At 36.2% G+C, this 21,364-nt stretch overlaps 1 protein-coding gene across 1 annotated transcript in view; it reads left to right on the top strand.

Annotated features, from left to right (window-relative positions):
• Positions 1 to 6,313: 6,313 nt before the first annotated feature.
• Positions 6,314 to 21,364, top strand: part of Actbeta (inhibin subunit beta) — a 38,386-nt gene continuing 23,335 nt past the window's right edge. Inside the window, exon 1 of the mRNA XM_015316848.2 lies at positions 6,314 to 9,546. Within this exon, the coding sequence (XP_015172334.1) occupies positions 8,583 to 9,546 (964 nt within the window). The 5' untranslated portion in view covers positions 6,314 to 8,582. The remainder of the gene's footprint in view (positions 9,547 to 21,364) is intronic.

Below are 21,364 nucleotides of genomic sequence, written 5' to 3'. Positions count from 1 at the left end.
ATACAATAAATCATTAAATATATTACTGATCGCGAACGTTTTAAAGCGATTTTTTTTTTAATTCTTTATTTTATGCTTGTAAATAATGATAAAAAGATATGAACTTATAATAATAACCAGCTTCTAACCAGTGGTTTTTTTGGTAAAAATAATATGCCGGAATTAACTTCTTATCAAGCTCTTTATAAAAGAATATCATATTATATCATTTAAATGATATTAAAAGGAGCTTTTCCTGTACTAGAAAGCTCATAAAAAATTAAATATAATTTATCTTAATTTTTTGTTTTTATTTGAAACATGATCAAATCTAAAGTTAAACAACCAAATACAATATAAAAGAAAATTATTTCTCTATTTTGTATTTATTCTTTCTGAAATATTTTAATTAGTTTCTGGAACATTAAAATTATTGTAAAAAAAAGATGACGGGAAGCCGTTTCAGTGCGTTATACCACAAAAAAAGCATTGATTACACTCTAAATCTTTTATTAAATTGAACTTACAAACATTATCACTATTGGTGGTTCACTATCACCACAAAAAACACCAAATAATGATTATTACAAAAATAACGATAGATTATCGTTAAATCAGTAGTATCAACTTATTATTCGAAAATTTGTCGATCATCTTGGCAAAATGTTAAAGACTACGAAAGTATTTGCATGTTATTGAGATCTTATCGAAGAAGGATGGTTGAGAATATAATAGAGAAAGATATAAGAAAGGGAGAGAGAAAGGGAAAGAAGAGAAGCAAAAAATCTCTCTTGGCGTAAACAATAACGAGAATAATTTCGAGAGTCGTTTGGTAATATTATTCTCGAAGTCACAGGCATTTGACATAATTATCATGGATAAAATTGGTAGTAGTCCACAGTTATGTTTTACGAGCTATTCAATTATGAGTCGACTTAAAGCGGCCAAACGCACCCCTTACTTGGATTTGCATTTTACGAGTGAACAGTCAGAGGTGAACGATGGATTAGAAAAAGGAAGAAAACTTGGTAGGTATAGGAAAAAATAAGAGAGCACGCAAGCGTCACTTGTTCGGCCATCACCACCGGAAGCTCGATCCGGTTGTCGAATTAAATCGAACCTAATCGAATCTAATGAAACCTGATCGAATCTACTTCGACCCTTTCCCTTCCCAATGACGAAAATTCAAAGCTCGGTTCGAAAAAGAAGACGTTTTTTCTTATTTTCCAATTTTCAAATGGAAAAATAAGACATTTAATTTCTTTACATACGAAGATATATAAAATATCTCTTATTTGTGTAAATAAAAGAAATATTTTATATTTATATTCAAGTGGTTAAAAAATATTATTTTCTTATCAATCAAAAATAATCATCTGTAAAATTATTCTTATAAATTAGAAATACAAAATGAATTTAAAAGAATAAAAAAGAGATATATTTTATAACATATTTGTAGCTAACATCTCTTAACAATAATACCAATGAGATCCACGAATTTGGTTTTATATCATCATACATATGTTATAATATGTATATAAATAAATCTTTCGAAGAAATTTTTCGAAATCGTACAAGATTATATTACGCAAGTGGAAATATGTCTTTTCATCATTTCTCTCTCTCTCTCTCTTTATCTTGTTTACACATTCGCACATTTATCAACAATAGAACTTTTTAAATTTGTAAAGAAAGTAATATGAAAATCAGTATACCTCCTCATATGAGGAACCGCAATGGTGAAGTATTGGTATTCACAATGTAGGGGAACATCGAGGTTCCAAAGCTGTAAGAGTCAAAGAATAAAAAAGAGAGATAAAGGAAGAATGTGATAGGTAGAAAGCACAGAGGGTTGTGTCAGGCTTGACTGAATTGAAACATGATTATCACGCACAGAAAGGGTTTAAAAAAATGTTTAACGAGAAGCTAGCTACATAACTAGTTTATCGAATAAAGATATTCGATTATCAATTTCAATAAATTTCAAACTCTTTTTAACGTCGAGAAAGGTAGCTACTTATTTATTTTAAAATCATATTTTATTATGTATATTATTATAGATATATTCCAAAGGTGAAAAAAAAAACGAAAAATTAAAGGAAAAAAATAAGATTCTAAATAGTCAAGTTATAGTTGTCATCCGAATCACCTGTTTTCGTGCATTGGCCCCTATTCATCATGATGGTTCAGGTTCGTTAGACAACAAGAAAGGATGAGAAATAAGAGCAAGGAAAGGAAGAAAAGGAAAAATAAAAATAAAAACGAAAAGAGGTAAGCACACCTTTAGCATAGCAAAAAGTCGCTTCCCGGTTGAGCATTCAGGTTTCGGTCGTTTGGGTGGCTGCCTGCCCGTGTTACCCGATGCCCCCTTCACCTTCACTGCACATATAAGGGCTGCGTCCCCGCGCACGCACCAGCGAAAAAACTGCATACGCATACGATAACGGGGGTGCGTGCCTGAGGGCTATCCTTATGGGGCTTGGGGAGGCCATACAATACTTTAGTAACCCCGTAATACCTCCCCTTTCAAGCAGGCAGGTAGCCTCCGAGTATAAAGTAGCCAAGCCAACTTCTCTCCTCCTCCTCCTTCTCCTCGACGACACTACCTCTTCCTTCGCCTCTTCCTTCACCTCCTTTGTCCTCTTTCGACCGTGTTACACCGAGATTAAAGGGTTGAGGGAAACAACGTGAAAAGGGATGGCATTATCTCACGGATATGTCACGATTTATCGAACGCTACGGCCGCCCCATTGTCCTGGTGAGCCGGTATCACTCACTCAACGGACAGTCTACGATGACACTCGATGACGTTGAAATCCTGATCGAGTACATACCAATCAAATAGCTTAGATTCAATGATTTGAATGGTTCTTATTTAGAACCACGGATTCGTTATTACCAAATTTCCAATTAGGGGATTTTTATCGATGAAAGGATTGAAACAGAACGAAAGAATAATTTTTTCTTGGAATGACCGATTATTCTGAAAAATAACAGATATTAAATAGGATGATGTCTCAAGACAATAAAAAAAATATCGGACATCGTAATGTTATAGGATTGGGGGTGGTCATATTCACCACATTAGCATTTTGTGACAGAATACTTATGTTCGATATATCTATCTATCCGTTAAGGACTATAAGAAAGTCGATTGCCGAATATTTGGTTTAACATGTCAAAGTGCAAACGATCGCATGTGTTGCGTAGCACGCAACGTAAGGCGTGACTTGTATATCACATTTTCCAGTACATTTTCGAGCTGTAAAACTCGATTCAAAGATTAAGAGAATATTCTAGAAGGCCATTAAATCCGAAATTCAAAGATTATCGAGAAACATCAGTGCGACAAAGCCTTGGTGCATTGTTAGGCCCCTCGAGTGGTATAGGATACCTATGTAAACATGCAATAACACAGAGAGAAAGGACATTCCTCATATAGAAAATTTTTTTATTCTTAAACTCCACTATAACCCTTACTGAAAGCATAAGCTCTTCCATCGGGAGACCCCGGAAGATGGACCCTTCTACTATTGGTCAACTTGGGGAAGGGATTTCGAAAACCGATTTGTTACTATAAAAACCCTTGAAGAACCAGCATCAGCATCTACTTCGCCACTACTCACGATTCACATAACATCAGTCTACAAGCAGCAGCAGTCTACAAGCAGCATCGGAATACACACAGCATCGGCCTAATCGCAGCATTCGCCTTGCAAGCAGCAACGACAAGCAAGAACGCTACAGTGTTCTGCAATCATACAACTTTTTCAGCAACAACATACCAGGAACGCAATAGCGTTCCCCAATTACATTATAGTTAAATAATAACAATCGATTCACATTCACATCCTATTAATACCTTGCTGCGATAGATAAATACCATAGTACCGATCAAGGCACCGGTACGCAACAGCATGAGTAATCATAAATAGTCGCAAGTGTTCGCGAGTATTCGCTCCCGACAACCACCGACCATCCTATTTATACTGCGAAATTCCCGGAAGAAGAAGGTAGATAACATCGAACTACCCGACGTACGAAAAAGGACTACCTATAATTTTCCCCCGATTCGTGGCTGTCGACCACCGGGCATCGGCTGCACGCACATCCGCATTCAATCAAACCTACCGCGAAAGCGATGCCAACTCTTTCTTTCTTTCTTTCTTTCTCATTCCTTTCCTCTCTTCCCATGTTTATTTCATTTTCAGTCGGATGTCGTCAAACTCGGGGGTTTGGAACTCTCCTAATTACATTTTCTCAATGAATACGCGACGAGTAACTAACGATTTGATTGTTCCTTTTTATAAGTAATTGCAGGTTTCCCCTGTTATAGCACAGCTAGTTTTTTATTTTTTAATCTCTTTTAGTAGATGATGAATCAAACTTTTTTGGTTCTAATCCGTAAGATAAAAATAATGGAATTACGGATGGTCGAAATTCAACAATATTTTGCTAAATCGCTAAAGTTGCTTCGTCAGGGTTGATGCACTGATAAATGGTAACAAAATAAAAGAAAGTAACAATACCCCCTAAAATTCTAGGAAGATGATATTCGCCTTGTTGGCAATCAACGGTCGAGACGACAGCCAGACAAGACAATGATAGATCAATCTAATTTGCATGGGTAAACGCATGCCGTGCGTCACATTCTCCTCTCTTTCTTTATTTGTTATTCTTTGTTTTTCTATCTCTTTTCTTCTCTTTTATCAGCGTCACACCTTACCATTAGACGTTCTAAAAGAGTCACGTTGCTAGAGAGCCGATGCATACGAACTCGACCGTGACCACTGACAAAATAACAATTAGTTACTGAGGAACTGACCTCTAAGTGTCTATCTTTCTGAGAATCGAATTGACGACGTTTAAAAGACAAGAAGTCTTCCCAACTTGATTTCGAACTAGCAACCAATTCGTTTCTGACCTTAATAAGATAAAACGATCTCTAATTGTAAGCAAAGATGATATTAAATTAAGGACATAAATAGAGACAACGGCGGCCATGTTATCTCTAAACATTAACCGTAGCAAGTAAGGAAGTAAATACTGATCGTGTCGATCGAGGGTAAAACAGAGCAGTTGTCATAGAAGAAGTTAGTTCTTCCTAAAAAATCAATGAATATTTTCATATCTTGCTATGATAAAAATATTAGTCCCAACTGCTTCTTTTAATTTAAAGACAACCACTGTTGAAAAATTAGGGAATAATTTCAAATAAAAGCTTAGTAAAGTAATCTCTTTACCGATTGCAAATAAAAAGGAAATTCGATTTAACGTAAGAAAAAATATTATTATCATGGGAAGTGTCATATTTAGAATGAATATGATTTCAGGGAAGTTTCTAAAGTATCGATGAGATCTCGCAGGAAAAGGCGAAATTGAAAGGAAAAAAAAGAAGATAGAAAAAATAAAGATAAGTGAAATGTAATGTAGTAGTAATAGATCAAGGAAGGAACCGGTAGCCACCCAAGTAGGCGGTTCCCTTTCTCTCTGAAGTCGACCGAGTTTAACGTGAGCTCCTTTGCCTTTTTTCAAACCTTTTGCTTTCAAGGTTGCCGCTACCTGCGGCGAACGTACAAGATGAGAAAGAGAGAGAGAGGGAGAGAGAAAGCGAGAGAAAGAGATTGGGAAGAGAGCGGTCTTTTACACCTCAGCAACGAGAGTAAGCTTGTTAACTTGACATCTCAATTTAAACGCTTTCGAGCACGCAGGTTCGGTTGAATCGAATCAATGCGAGGAAAATATACAAAATTATCTTGGATGATAAAACGCGAGAGAGATAATATAAGTTAGTATAGGTCTACGTGTCGCGGAGAAACTATACATTTTTACATGCACATATTACGTTTCTTCTCCTATACCTTTCTTCCTCTTTTTCTTATAAAGAATCATAGGAGAGTTCAAAAAGAAAAAAGAAAAAAAAGGGTAGATTAAGAAAATAGAAAGAAAAGAATGACAAGAGAGCAAACGGGTGGATGAAGGGAAGGAGGGAATCCTCTAGAAAATACTACTACGGAAGGAATAAGAAAGTCCTAGGGAAAGGAAAAGACGAAGATAGGAGTCTTGGCTCATAATAGGAGGAGAGACCGGCGCCTCAGCATCACCACGTGGCATGCGGCCAACTACTGCCTCCTGATCAATATGCTTACAGCTAACTCGCTTCTCTTTCTTTCTTCTTTCTATTCTTTTTCTCTCTTTCTATGTTCTACGTTAGTTCTATACGTTAACCACCATCCTGAGACCCGACGCCGAGAATATCAGCGACGACGTCGAAACGTTGCCATTATAAGAGGAAGTGATAAGGCATGTCTGAAAGAAAAGATCCTTCTATCTTAAGTCCGATTTCTTGAAAATTTGCTTTTTGTTTCATTTGAGGATTCCGAAGGAAACGTAAAGCACGAAGAAGAGGAAAATTTGACTGAAGAGTACCACGCGTGAACCACGTGTTTGCTAGAAGAACGGATCTTCTTCCGTCCTCCCTTTTTCATGTCAGGGTGGCGCCGGTATCGGCGGCAGGGTTGCTGCTGCTGCTACTGCTGCTGATCGTTATAGCAGAGGTGGTGCTGTTAGAAAGAAGAAAGAATAGGACTTAGCTTTTCTTTATTTTTATCTATCTATCTATCTATCTATATCTATCTCTTGGTGATTCGAAGAGATCATCATCCGACCCTGGGATGGTTACGTTACACGACTATATTTCCGTGTTCGCAGAAACTTGAAGACACGTACACAAGTGAAGGTATGTATTAGCGCATTTCGAACGGTATACCATCACGTTATACGGGGGACCACCTATATAAAGAGTTTATGAAGAGTTTAGCCGAGCGTCGTAGAGTAGCTATATCGTCATGGCTGGTAGGGTGGGTAGGTGGATGGGTAGATAGTGTCTCGTTGGTGGGTGGTGATAGTGGTGGCGGTGGTGGTGCCGGTGCCGGTGCTGCTGCCACTGTTAGTAGCGCTGATCGTAGAGCGGTGGTGGTGTACTTGTGTGTGTTGGTAGTGGTGGTGGATGCCCCTCAGTGTCCGGCGCGCCTCCGACAAGCGTGCTTCGCTCGTTATAGAGATCCTTTGGCGTTTCGTCCTCCTTCGTCGATGCTAGTCTACCCGTGTCCTCGCGAAATCAAGTGGTCCGAAATCGGAAAAGGTCGCAAGCGACGAAAACCGGGAAGGATTAAGGATCATTAGAAAGTATCTCAAAACGACTGGAATCGCTACAATGTTGATTCGGATATTTGGGATTTTTCAAAAACTGTTATCGACGAAAATACAATAACAACGACAATACCAGCGAAAAAGACATAAATAAATAAAGACATACCAGCAGTAACAACAAGACCGAACGTTTTTTCTTCTTTGATTTTCATATAAAGAAAAGAGGAGATGCGATTGGATCCAACATTCGAGTGCGTACTCGAGTTCCTTGCTGGCTTATCCAAAATTTTCCAAAGGAACGTGTTACGACGGATAATTACAACGATAACGAGGAAGAGGAGGACGACGACGACAACGAGGGGAACGAAGAAGACGACGTGCTGTCAGGAGGGATAAGAACGCAAGAGAGGCGCGATAGATCGTCGCGACGATCTTCTCTAACCGAGAGATCTCAACGTGTCTGCCGATGTCGTCGGATATTCTTGTTTATTGGACCGCGCCAAACTTTTAAATGGTGCACTCCTCCGAAGGGCTTAGTCGTAGTGCAGCATTAAGTACGCATAGAAAGTGTCCAAGAAAGTCGAGGAGACCTTAGAACGCTAGACTTTCTCTTACTTTTGTGAACTTTAGAGATAAAAAAATAGAAAGAGGGAAGGAGAAAGACAGAATCTCGTGTAGAATCTGTCAAGAAAGGAGAAAGCGTAGTACACGTAGAACAAGTGTCCTTGATTTGGAAGAAAAAGATTAGATTCTTTGAGGAAAAGAAAATAGAATAAGAGAACCGAAAAAGATCAGGATCGATATTAAGCAGGTTGATGAACAGTCGGTGAATCGTAAAAAGGTGGGATTGCGAAGCTCGATCCTGCGTGTGCCTTGCGCGTATTTGAAGGGAGCGCGAATGGCCGAGAAAACGAGCAGGGTGTACCCGATTACGGTGGTCCAGCGTGTCGGTCAAATCGATCCCGAAGCACCGGCACCGGATCGTTAGTAATGGGGGGTTTAGGCGAGGATGCCTTCTTCCCGTCGTCGTCATCGTCATCGTCGCCGTCGTCACCGTCGTTGCACGCTGTCGTCGCGTTATCGTCGTGTCCGCGTTTTTGTCGTCGTCGCCGTCGTTGTCGCAGCCTCGCCTCGCAGCTGTGCAAGCCAAGGAAAGCTCTCATCGCTGATAGGCACCGAATTAGATCCGTTTTCCTTACGGTATTCTTTCTTCTTTTCCGTAGTACCGAAAGAACGAAAACTAGTAAGAGGGAGAAAAATAGTATTGGTAGCATCGATAGTAGTGATAGTAGAGAAATCGAGACCTTTTGTAATCATAGAATCTCCGCCTCGGAGAGGAAAAAAAGGAAGGAGATAGGGTTCTGCTCCTTGGGTCGGCCGCTCGAGAAGGAAAGCAAAAGAGAGGAAAGTGGAGGAGGTGGTGGGGGAGGAGGAGGTGACTCGCCGCCGAGATGCACCAGGTGCCGTACGGAGTGGGACTCACCTCGAACGAAGGTCGAATCACCAAGTTCGGAGAGGAGAGCCAATGTTGCCGGCAATGGCACCGTCATCACCAACGACAACGGAATCAACGACGACACCAATATCACCATCAGTATCAGCAACATCATCAGCAGCAACAGCAGCAGCAGCAACAGCAGCAACAACAACAACAACAACAACAACAAAAGCAACAACAATGGTCTCGTTGCCGGCTTCGTCGAGAGGAAGAAGGTGACAACGTCGCTGTTTACGAACGATCGAGCCGAGTCTTCGAGTATACCGAAAAAAGAGATGAAAATACGCGACGCTTCCACGTTCGGTCGCCTAAATTGTTCTCCGGATATGGGGGTGGTCTCCTGATACCTTCCAATTTTCTTCTTATCGGACTGGTCCTTTGTTACTTGACCCTACCACCCGTCCAACCGAGACAGAATAATCATCCGAGCTGTCCCGGTTGTAATCATCAGCCACTTCAACATCCGCACCTTCGCGAAACCCATCGAGGTGGCGGAAAGCATGGGACTACGCCGAGTCCCGACGATCTCAGATTGGAAGCAATCAAACATCAGATACTATCGAAATTGGGCTTAAGAACACGGCCTGACGTGAACAGGACTTTGGCTGCTGTCCCAAGGCACCTCGCTTTGGAGACTCTATACCGAGCCGAAGCTCAACCACCGCCGCAGTATCCAGAGAGAATGCGGAATGTTCACGGAACTGAATATTCCGGTGAATTCCTTTACGGTGATGAAGAGTACTCGTATAAGAATCTTGATCAGCAAAACGAGGAGACGACAACTGATGCTAATTCCAGAACTACCACGTCCTACCAGGAGTACAGGGATTACGACACTAGATCGGAATACGAGCCTCAGGAAGAGTTGGATGATTTTTACGCGAGAACATCGGAGATTATCACTTTTGCTGAACCCGGTACGTTATCTATCCTTCTTTCATTACCAATGATTATCCTTTTCCAAAATTAGTCTACACTAACGTAGACTATAAGATTTGAAACTATAGCCAGATAATGACTCGTAACATCTTTGAAGAAGTATAGAACTAGAATTCGTGTAAAATACTTCAATATCACATTACATACGTATGGTTATTTAACATGAAAGCGGGTGAAGGATCCTAGATCGATCCTTTACCGCCGCATTATTTTACCTCTTTTACTTTTCATTAATTAACGAAGAAGGGATCAATGACAAACAACAAACTCATTTCCATTTCTCGATAAGTGAATATTAATAGCTACATATTTGCTTTCCAACAAGTTGTATTGAATATTTTTAATTATTGATCCTGTATTACATTGATCTAGTAGAACAATTCTCTCTCTCTTTCCCTCTCATTTTTTTTGCACTTTTATACTTAATCATTCAAAAATATCCGATTATTATTTCTAATAAAAGTCGAATAAAATAAAATTAGAATATGAAAAAGGAAAGAAAAGATATTCGATAATAATCGGAGTCGGATTAAATGTCGACACCTCTCTATTTGGTGAGCAAGTAGTGACTGCCGGAGTTGTTTGAATACATGCGTGGCCACACGCTTGGAGCCACGTGGCCTGCGGTCGTCGATGTCGCGGCGGCAGGCTATAGTTCGCTAACTCTAAGTATAACAATAAGGGTAATAGAACCCCAAGGTAGAAACGATAATGTTACTTGTGCCAATAGTACCGGGACGGTGGAGGGCCACCTTTGCAAGGTGTTCGCGCCGGCGCCGAGTACAGCGTTACACGTTCAAATTAATCAGCCACTCGCGTTCCACCTTTTTACCTTCCTTCTTTTTCAAACCTAAGCCCTCCCATTATTTATATTTATCGCTTCGATACTATTTGACGAAAATTTACAAGCTAATTTTAAACTATGTTATTTATTTTCCCACTTTTTCATTAAATCAAATATAATCATTAAATTCATTTTCTTATCTCAAACTTTTTTATAATAATATAATATAATCCATATATTCATTCAATTGCATATATATATATATCATTCACAAAGACACAAAATGTTATATGTATTTTATATTACAAGTATTTATTATTCTATAATTAATTCTACATTTTCATATCGAAGTTAACTTTACTAACATCACTAAACCTTACGTTAAATATTTTCTTTCGATCGAATTGCGATTGAATAAAAAGCATTACCCGTGAAATAACTGACAGGTGTTCAGGAAAATAAGAGTTAAGCGTGATTTAATATGAGACGAATTTGTGGTCGTTGGCCCCGCGGATTCCCCCATATCACGGTACAACATCACCGCGATACGTTTACGTGTGTGTTACTTTAACGTTAATGTCGGCCTCTCACTATAGAACACACGGGGAACAACGGAACACGTCATTCTTTTTGAAGAAACTAAAGAAACTACGAGCCGGCTTCGCTTTGCCAACGTCGACGCGCATCGGCCGTTAGTTGTGGGTGGGGAAGGGGGTGTATAGGGGGTAGCGTGAGCTCTCTGATGTAGTTAGAAGAGGAACATTGAAAGGAGGTGTTCGGAAAAACTTTTCACGTTCCATATAACATTGTTTTTTTTTATACATATACACGTGGAAAAGACGAAAATTCTACGAACTTACTTGGGAAACCGAGCTAGTTATCGAGTTTTCTATTACGTCCGACATGGTTCAAAAACCGCTTGAAATGTTACAATTGAATGAAGGGAGGAAAGGAAGGAAGCATGCTTTCGTTCAACGATCATTAAGATTTTATATTGTTATTCATTTATTGCATGCTCCGTATTCTCCTTTTCCTCTTTCTCCTATTCTCCTCCTCCTCCACTACCACTTCCTACTCTTCAACCAAGTTTTCTTTTCTGGAACGCCAACAACCAGCTCGATAATATTGACGTTCGATCGTCCGATAGTTCATTTTCTCTTTGTTAGGCCTATGATAGAGGTAGGAAGCAATATTGGGCCAACGACTTCTCCTGGAAATATATCCGTCATCTCCTTTGTCCTTTAATTACGTTACTTCAAAGCTACTTCGGTTCTCTTTCGTACTTTATTCAAAGAGAATGATAAAGAGAAAGAGAAAGAGATATGAGCCACCGTTTGAAACGATTTCGTAAAATCTATCTTTGATAGCAAGGTAGTAAAGAAAAATGTTGATCTCAATTACAATCGATTGTTTGATGGTAATTCAACAAATTTCTTCAGAAATTTGTTTCATCCTTATCGATATCTCGAACCACTCTTATTCTTCTTCATGCATGAAAATAAAAACGATAACTCGATAAATAAGAAAATAATTTATTCTATCTTTCTTGTTCTTTTTCTTTTTTCTTCTTTTATCTTTATCTTTCCTCTTACAATCAGTATAAATTGACCGGAGGAATAGAAAAAAATGTAAGATTCATTCCGAAATAAGTTTTCGGTGAAATAAAAAAAAAAAATAGCGACGATGGTGATTCGTTCCTTACCGTAAAAGTTTCGTCCTTCGAAAAATGAAAGTTCCAATTCACTCCATTACGACATACCCTTCAGCAGTATTAGCAAATCGTTTTGCTGGCTCGCATATATGTATATATATGTTATATACATATATGCGTATACGGAGAGAGTCGTGCGTCGCGTCGATTATTGATTTTTCTCTTATTCCGTATCCATAAATCGCGTTGGTAAGAATCGTCCTTCTCTCGGAGCTTTTATTATATTTCACCTATCGTGACGCGCGATTTAAATCAAACATCTCTACGTAACACCGATAAACCTCTTTTATATCCTTAACGCGAGCAAGCTAACTTAAGCGTTTGAGGATTTTTCATTTTTAAACACTTTTATCGGTTCTCTTTTTCTTTCATTCTTCTTCATCTTTTTTTTGTTTTATGGCAAAGCTTCGATTATGCGAAAGAACGTTAATTAAACGTGGACTCAGTAAATCATTAGTACTATTTTCAATTGTAATCTATAGTTTTCAATTATTTTTAAATAATATTTTTTCTAACGCGTATTTCTTACAATTTCTCTGAAAGTGTAAGAACAATATAGTTTTATAAATCTAATAATGAAAAATAAACAATTTTAATTTTATTCTATCTATTTTGATGACAATTTTTTTAAATTTTAACCATTTTTCAATCTTTCGTAATATTTTAAACTTTAAATTTTTAAACGTCAAATGTTTTAAAATCAACATTTAAAAGTTGATTATCATATTTCACATATAGATATATGCATCTCATAAAGTTATTCCAATAAATTCATCAATTTTCTTCTTTCAATCCTATTTCGACATTGTTAATGAGAGCAGAAAAAAAATACACAGAGAAAACTAAAGAGAGTACAGGCAAAGGAAGAGGATAACGCTAGTCGCGTGCCATGGAATCCCCTATAATTGTTCTTTCCTTTAAACGGCGCGGCGCCGTGCTTAAATTGCACACCCAGGGGAAGTGTGAATCAAACGACTTGCTGCGCTTTTTAAATAACAATGTTTAATTGACGTTTAGATGGTGCCATAATATACCGGTGAACAAAATGATTTAATAATAATTCCAATGAGAGACGACAGCGTTCAATGAAAAAAAAACTAAAAAGTATAAGTTACTATTAAAGTGTGAAATCCATTTATTCATTATATAACCACAGTTAAACCATGAAATAACTATGTAGATCAGTTAAAATATGAAATAAGACAGAATTACATAATAAAATAAGATAATATATGACTTCACGAGGGGCGGGACGAGTAGTTAAAGTATGAAATTGAAATTAGATTCGTAGATTAGATCTGATAAAACAATGTAAGTACCAAAACATTGGTTTTCCAAATACAGGTAGAGATAAGAGTGGATATTAAGAAACGAATGAAATTTCAATTTTATACTTAAACTACTTGTCTCGCGTGAATTCATATATTAGCTATTTAATTTGTATAACAACTGTAAAGTATATAATATTCTTTTATGTACTTTCCCCATAAAGGCCTAATTATTTCAAGTCAGACCAATTTCATGAATAAATAAAATTGTACATTTTAACGACAATATATATATATATAAAAAACAAATAATGATTTTCTCATTCCATCGTTCATTAATATTATAAGAAGTTACATTATTTATTATCAGTTGTTATCTTCCTAATCCATTCGTCTCTTATCACATTACCATAATACATTTAATAATCCGGATCAACATCTATCGATGGCTTAATACGTTCACGTTGCCCGATGTTATTCGATTAACGAGGAACACCGCGCGATGTATACATTCTTTCTAGAGAGACTTCATGTTATACAGGGTATCGAACGGATTAGAGGGAGAGAGAAAAAAAAGAGAGAAAGAGATAGAGTAGGAAAGAGAAAGGGGTGAACAAGCAAAAGAAAGAGAGAAAGAGAGAGAGAAAGAGGGGGCGAGAAAAAAGTATGAAAGAACAGATGAGTTAATTTCATTATCATAGAGCGAGAGAGATGGAAAAATGTAAAGAAAAAAAGAGAAAATAAAAAAGAAAGATTGAATAAGCGTGAGTAAAGACGAGAATGGAGCACGTTGTTGGCATTGATATATTATAGGACCTCTACCGGTAAAGCACCGAGCTAAAGTGAATAAATGGTATTTAAAAAGTTACCTGACGAGACACTCAACCACCAATGGTTACAACGAACCAACGGTACTTACAATCGATACAAACTTTACCATATCAACCATCGCGCGACACACTCGCGTGTACGATAAACGCGCTCACGCACACGTGCCAAAGATTAAAAAGAGAAATAGGGAAAGGGAAACATCAAGCGTATTTTCCGATATTTTTTGTCGACTTGTTAAATCGCAAAAGATTTGAAAATCCTGCAAAAACAATGTCTGCGTTCTCTCAGCCATTTGCAAGCTCTCGAACTATAAGACATCGTAAGAATTTATGCTTCTTCCGTTAAGCGTTCTAGAGGTAATCTCTGAAAAGACGATTTCTATGACGATAAGACAAAAAGTAAAGAGACGGATTATACCGTGGGAGTAGAAAGTATTCGTACACCATTTAATTTCATAGTTTTATGAAATTGTTGTGTCTGTGTTTATTAATTAATTATTGCTAAACAAGGAATATAGACATATTCTTCGAAATCTTTAGAATAGTTAGAATTATTATTTATTTATTTATATAATTTACGAATTTAATAAGAAAAAACTGAAATTCAGCGGAAATATATAGGCAACAAGTACCTACAACAATTGATACAAATTTATTTTTTGGTAGTTGTATAATATATAAAACGACCATTTCTTTCAACTTTAAAACCGGGACATTTTTTTTTACTTTTTTATAATATGGTATGAATTATGAAAGCAATTTTACAAAAAACAACCAGAAATATTTGATATGAGTATATACTTAGGATTTTAACGCGTCCTCCATGTTCAGGCATAAAATTAGCTCCAGTATTTAAGAATTGTTCTAGTGAATTTGATTGTATCTTCTTTATATATATATTTTTTTTTTTATCATATTTATGTTTTCTACTATTTTTTATAATTTTCTGAACTGTACTGATTACATTTGAAATGTTTGAGAACCAGGACATGTGATTACTTCAATAATATTTGGTCATGTATGTCTTACGAATTTTTGTTTAATTAATTAAAATCAATGGTTATATAAAGTATGTAATTTGAGAAAGTTAATAAAAAAAGATATAAAAAAAAATTAATTATTTATAAAGAGTAAAAAATATAGGAGCTTTATTTAATTTAGTAGTTAAATAAACTAAAACTTATTATAGATCAATAAAATTGATTTCTTAATATATCTTACTTCAAATATCATAATAGCAAATTCTTACGTATTTTCTTTTCAAGAAAATTAGTAAGAATGTCAAAAAATTGTCACGCAAAAATTTCATTTCATTTCAAATTAAAATTAATTTGTCAATATTGATAAAATAAAAACGAAAAACCACTCATAACTCGATTTAAATTAAAAGTACAATACAAACTTAGCAAATGATTATAAATAAAAATTTTAAAGTTGATTTCAAAATTTATCGATAAAAGAAAAGGATTAATATACCTTCGTATAATTTATTTTATTCACAAAATGCGCGCATAATGCAAGCTCGTTAAAATTACATTAAAGATCGCGTTAACTTCAAAAACGTAGCTAAGAAAATTGAAGAAGAATAGAAAAAAAAACAAAGAAAAGGACTCGCTGGATGGAATAGCTGGCGATAAATGTCGAATCGATTGCTTTGTAAAAAAAAAAAAAGGACGACAAAAAGCGTCACCTTGACCACTATTGCCATATCGCATATCGAAATCGCAAATTTAGTAAGTTGCTGGGAGTCTGTAATTTGAGTCTAGAGGGTATCTCGATCTTTCACGATAGTTATGCTCTCGACCATTTGCTTTGCGACTTCTTTTCTCCACGTCGTTCCCTCTTTCAGGGTAACATCCCTCCCACTAAACCCTTCCCCTTTTCTGCTCTCCCTCACTCCTCTCTTTCTCTTTTCGTCTACACTTCTTCCAACGATAACGCAACGACGCCGACGACGACGACGACGACGACTACGACGGCGCCCATTCCAACGGCATTGCCGAACGATGCCGATGCCGACGCCGTAAGCCTGCAGTCATAATTTTGGCGGTTTATTGTGCCTCGAGTTTTTCATGTTCAAGAGGAAACCATTACTACTGACAGGGAATTGCGCAAGAGAAGTGTATTATTAGTCGCGCCTGGAGACAGACGACCAGCTACTCTTCTCTACATGTACAACGCTGGCGTGTACAACCAAACAGCGCATTCACTAACTCCGACCTGCCTGCCTGCCTGCCTGCCAAAAATCATTTGTACCTAGTTAATTAGTTGTATCCGTGCTCTAAGCCTTCCCGTCTAACCCCACCCTCCTTTTATCATCGATCTTTTTTCAAATTATTTAATATCTACGAACGACAAATTTTATTATTTATTCTTTCATTACAATAGTTTAGGATAAGATAGAAAATAATGAAAGAGAAAGAATAGAGAATAAAATTAACGCTTTTTTTTTTCTTTTTTTTTTTTTTTAAATAAGGATCATTTTAATAGACATTTGTTTTTATTTAACAGTTCTATACTAAGCATAATACATACAAAAAATTTTCTTAACGAACATCATTAAGAATCCCGAAGATTAATAAAATATACATAAGAACATAGTTGGAAATCATTCAGGTAAATGCTTTTTGCTAGGCATAAAGTTTCGAATAGTTCGAATAAACAGTAAATCGTCCTATAAATCATTGGGATGACGATTCAACTTGTTTAGTATGTATCGCTTCGCTTTGCACTATGAAAGAGACGGAACTTATCGATATCGAGATTAAACGATTCTCGTTAACCTTGAATAGAAAGGCTCTACATACACTACCAGAGCCTATAAGTGAGATATTATAGTGAGAGGATCGATTAATATCGTATCGAAGATAATTGTTATAGAAGATTTCATATCTTGCAAGAGAGATATAGAGATAATCAAACAGGCAGACAGAAGCAGAATAAAAAAAAACAGCCGCCGACGACCCCCCGTAAAGACGATTAAATTTTTAATTATCTCGTCTTTATAGTGGCCGAATATTTTCATTTAATGAAGTGGCCGCAGATACGCAGAGTTGCTGCAAATGTTACCAATGATGACTACAACAACGAAAGAGTGAGAATTGAGGGAATAACATTTTATTAAAACGACTTTTCTAATTCAATATTTCGGAAAATTAAATACTTAAGTTTTCGCCCTTTTTTTACTTAACACGAATGAATAGAAAATTTCATCCTCGTGCGCATACAACTTCGTTAATGCACCAAGATTGCTCATTTTATCGATTACGCTTCTCCCCTGGCTTGTGTAAGATGGGCTGTTGGCTCTGCATAATGTGGCAATTTTCTTATAACTTGCGTTTTTTTTTCTTCTCCAGTTAGTCATTACGACGCCGCTTATATGCCGAACGATATAATCCCAAGCGATAATTCGTAATAATCGTTAAATGCACGCCTTATAACCGAGTCATTTTGTCAAATTGTATACGACGATGCATGTTTTCAAATTTAACTATCTGCATCTACATATGCATAAGAAAGAAAAATAGAAATAAAGTGAGAGAGAAAGAGAGAGAGAGAGAGAGAGAGAAAGAAAGCATAGCAGATAGGGTAGATCGAAGGGTGGTTTGATAGATTACACAAGGCAAGGCACCCTCACTTCTCTACCCGTTAACAAAAGTTTTGATCGATTCTTCAGGTCAGCAGTTCTTTGCTTCTAGCCTTGCAAGTATGTTTGCACGTCTGTGTCTTTGTAAAAGAGAGAGAGGAAGAGAGAGAGAGAAAAAGAAAATTCGCATTTTGGCTTTTGCAATTATATCTTTTACGAGAAGAAAAGTGAACTAATTCTTTCTTCTTCTTCTTCTTCTTCTTTCTTTCTTCCTTTTCGATTATATTAATGATAATATTAATAAAATAAGATATAAATTATACGTTACAATTTTTGTCTGCTTTATATCCATATCTGCTTATTGCTAGTTTTTATTTACAAAAATTGCTACTTAGTATTAAAATTTGTTTGAAAGCTGTTTTTTTTGAAAAACAAAAATATTTTCATATTCCATTTTAAGGAACGTGATAATACTACTTTTGAGGGTATATTATTACGTATACATCCGGAAGACGATTATGTTGCGATTTTGCTACGATCGATGCCTTTAGGCGCATCATTGTTTCGCGGTGTAACTTCAACGATAACGATCGTCTTATGAGTATAGCTTCTATGCTACATTACTATGACGCTCTGACGATCCATTCATAAAAGAACTATACACGTTCATATGGACTATACACGTATACATATCTATTGGGTCATCCCATAAATAATGCGATATTTTCCATTTTTGCAGGAAACAACAAATCATCATGCCGAAATAGTTGCAACAACAACAAAAATCATCTAGATAAATAATATATAAATATGTACACCTATTAAATTGACTTTTTTCTTAAAATTGAAATGAATTTATGGTGTTATACGAAATGCACCTTGAATGAACAAAAATTGTTAACTTTTAGCATTAAAGGAATGAAAACTAATGTCCAATACGTTCTACTTTGAGATTTTCTTTAGATGTATTTAGGAAATGGATCAAAAAGAACATATGACTTTTAGAATTCAATCGATCTTCGATGAAAAATACTGATCTAAAAACTTCTCCCGCTTGTTTTATCGTTGATTTTATTTTCTTTTAATATAAATAATAATCGTTGAAATTATTTCCCTTTTTATTAATGGAATCGCTATAAAAAATATTTCGAAATTCGTGGACATAAACAGCGTTGTTCCATTACCAGCATTCATCTCGTTTACAGAAGAATAAATAAAAAAGGAGTGAAATAGAGGAGAGAAAGAGAAAAAAAAGAAAAAGATTCTTGTCGTAGAGGCCAGCCATTATGCGTTCTCGACGACTTTTCTCTTTAAAAGGACTTGGCGGTGACTTTCCTCAACGCGATTCTTTATGAAAACTCGAGCTCCCGTGGCTCATAACTCGCGGCTTGCAACGAACAGAAATCCTTTTCTATCTTCCTTCTTTCCTCCAAGCCAACCATTGCCACTACTACTAGCAAACCCTTTTCGTTTCTTACCGATCTAAGAATTGGCTCTCAAGAACTCCTTCCAACCGTCCTCCGTTCTAACATCGAAAAAACGCCGTTACTTTCTTGTGAGCGTCCATTATCGCATCTTCCTTAATCGCATATTAATTCTCGACCTTTAGCGAGCAAACGTAGAAAGTTCAATATTTTCCATGAATATTGTTTTCATTTTGGATTGTGTAAATTATATATTTTTTACTTTTTAAATAGGAGGTGTTTTTATATATATAAGAAAATAAACGATAAATAAATACATTAATATATAGCAACATTGATATAGCGTAATCTTAATAGTTATCGATAATAAAAGTCCTTTCTAATCTACCAAGATACAATTAATCTAAAGTAAATACATAAACTTCATTAGTCATTAACTTGGGACTATAAAATTTCGTATTTCAAGGAATCGTCAATGATTTCTGACGTAGCATACATTCGGAAAGCTTAGGAACTAATCACTTAAGTACTCCGTCGTATCCTAGTGACAATAACGGTGACGTTCACAAGAATCTTAACTCTAATCTCTCAAATGCGTTACGAGCGATATGTCAGCGCACGTAACTACTTACGTTGCTCGTGAAACGTTTTGGTTAACGGCAATGGATAAGTTTAAAATCCCTCTCATCCTCCTGTCCCTAGTATCTACCTACTAAACGCTTTTAACGATAATAGAGTACCCAAGGTCATCTCGCGTGAAGGATTATGAAATAAAGGACGTCTCAATGTCTCCGTTTATTCGATTTTTTAAAACGCAAAAAAATCTACGAAGACTTTGCTACGAATCGATAAATGATAATATAATAAGAAAACCCGTTTAGGTACTGAATTTAAAACGATTAATTTTACAGACTGATGAAATCGTATTTATAAATAAGGAAGGTGATAATGCGATAATAATAGGATGAAATTTGTTTCAAGCTAACTTGAAGTAGAAATAAATCGTGGATGGTATAATTTAATTTGATCAACTTTTAATAGCAGTATAATCAGTAAATTTTAAATTTAATAAAAAATTCACATGGTCACATGGTATTAACAAAAATGAACAAAATATTCACGAGTATAAATTCATTTTGATCTCCAAGTTTTACTAACATAAATATCAACTTGTACATTTGTTTCTCTTTGGTATCTCGAATCACAGAGAATCTTGCTGATCCACGTGCATGGTTGTTAAGTATTGAAAAGTCTTAGAAGGTCACGACATCAAGGCTGACGAACCAGGACGAGATGAACTAGTTGGAGACAGTTTGGAGCGGGAGCAGGGTCGAACTCCTTCATCCTGGACACTGAAGAAACCGTTAACTAGATCGATTACGTATACTCTTCTAGGAAGGAAGTAATCCAAACGAGACGATAATTACAAATAAATTGTTTAATACTAAACGGTCAATTTAAACGGATTAAAGTATCTCGTTTCAATGATAAGTTTTCGATCCGTGAACGCCCATTAATGTAGAAATTCATTTTAATCTCGGCTACAATATTTTTAACGAGGGAGAAAAATATATTATCTAAAGTTATCAATATGATTATATCTGGCCGAGAAAAAAATTCTCTCTTTAATTTTTCGTTAACTCGAGTACAGACAAAAATAAAATGGAACAGATAGGATTCGGTATAGAAAAAAGAAAAAAAATCTAATAAGAAAGTACGAACAAGTTAAGTTACGATCTACTCTCCTCGCTTAATTAAAAATCGACTCATTGCATAACGTTTGAGTTCAATTGTTACGACGTTGCCGACTAAAAATGAAAACATTAAAATAACGCTACCTTGAAATAGAAAATTAGACTTTTTTCTTTACTGGTGTACATAGCGAATTGTCTTCATCTTTCTCTCTTTTCGAAAATGGTATAAGTATTTTACGAAAAGACAGTGAGAGGGAGAGAAGTAAAAAGATCAAAAAGCACTTTAATTTGTAAATACAGTTTGCGTAGCATAAAAATACACTCTACCAAAAGGACATCCCAAAGACACTAACCATAAGAGAAGAAAAAAATAGAAAGGATGAAAGGTCTTTTTCCCTTTTGGTATGTGCTAGAATGGTCGACGAATTGAAGAGTTAACGCTTTGGAGGATTCGTCTCCTTGTGCCGAAATCGATGCATACCGCGAGTAGCGATAGGAG

This window comes from Polistes dominula, unplaced genomic scaffold, assembly GCF_049000335.1.
Source record: "Polistes dominula isolate Pdom_NZ unplaced genomic scaffold, Pdom_raw_medaka contig_77, whole genome shotgun sequence".
Classification (NCBI taxonomy): domain Eukaryota; kingdom Metazoa; phylum Arthropoda; class Insecta; order Hymenoptera; family Vespidae; genus Polistes; species Polistes dominula.
This window is presented reverse-complemented; position numbering and strand designations above follow the sequence as displayed.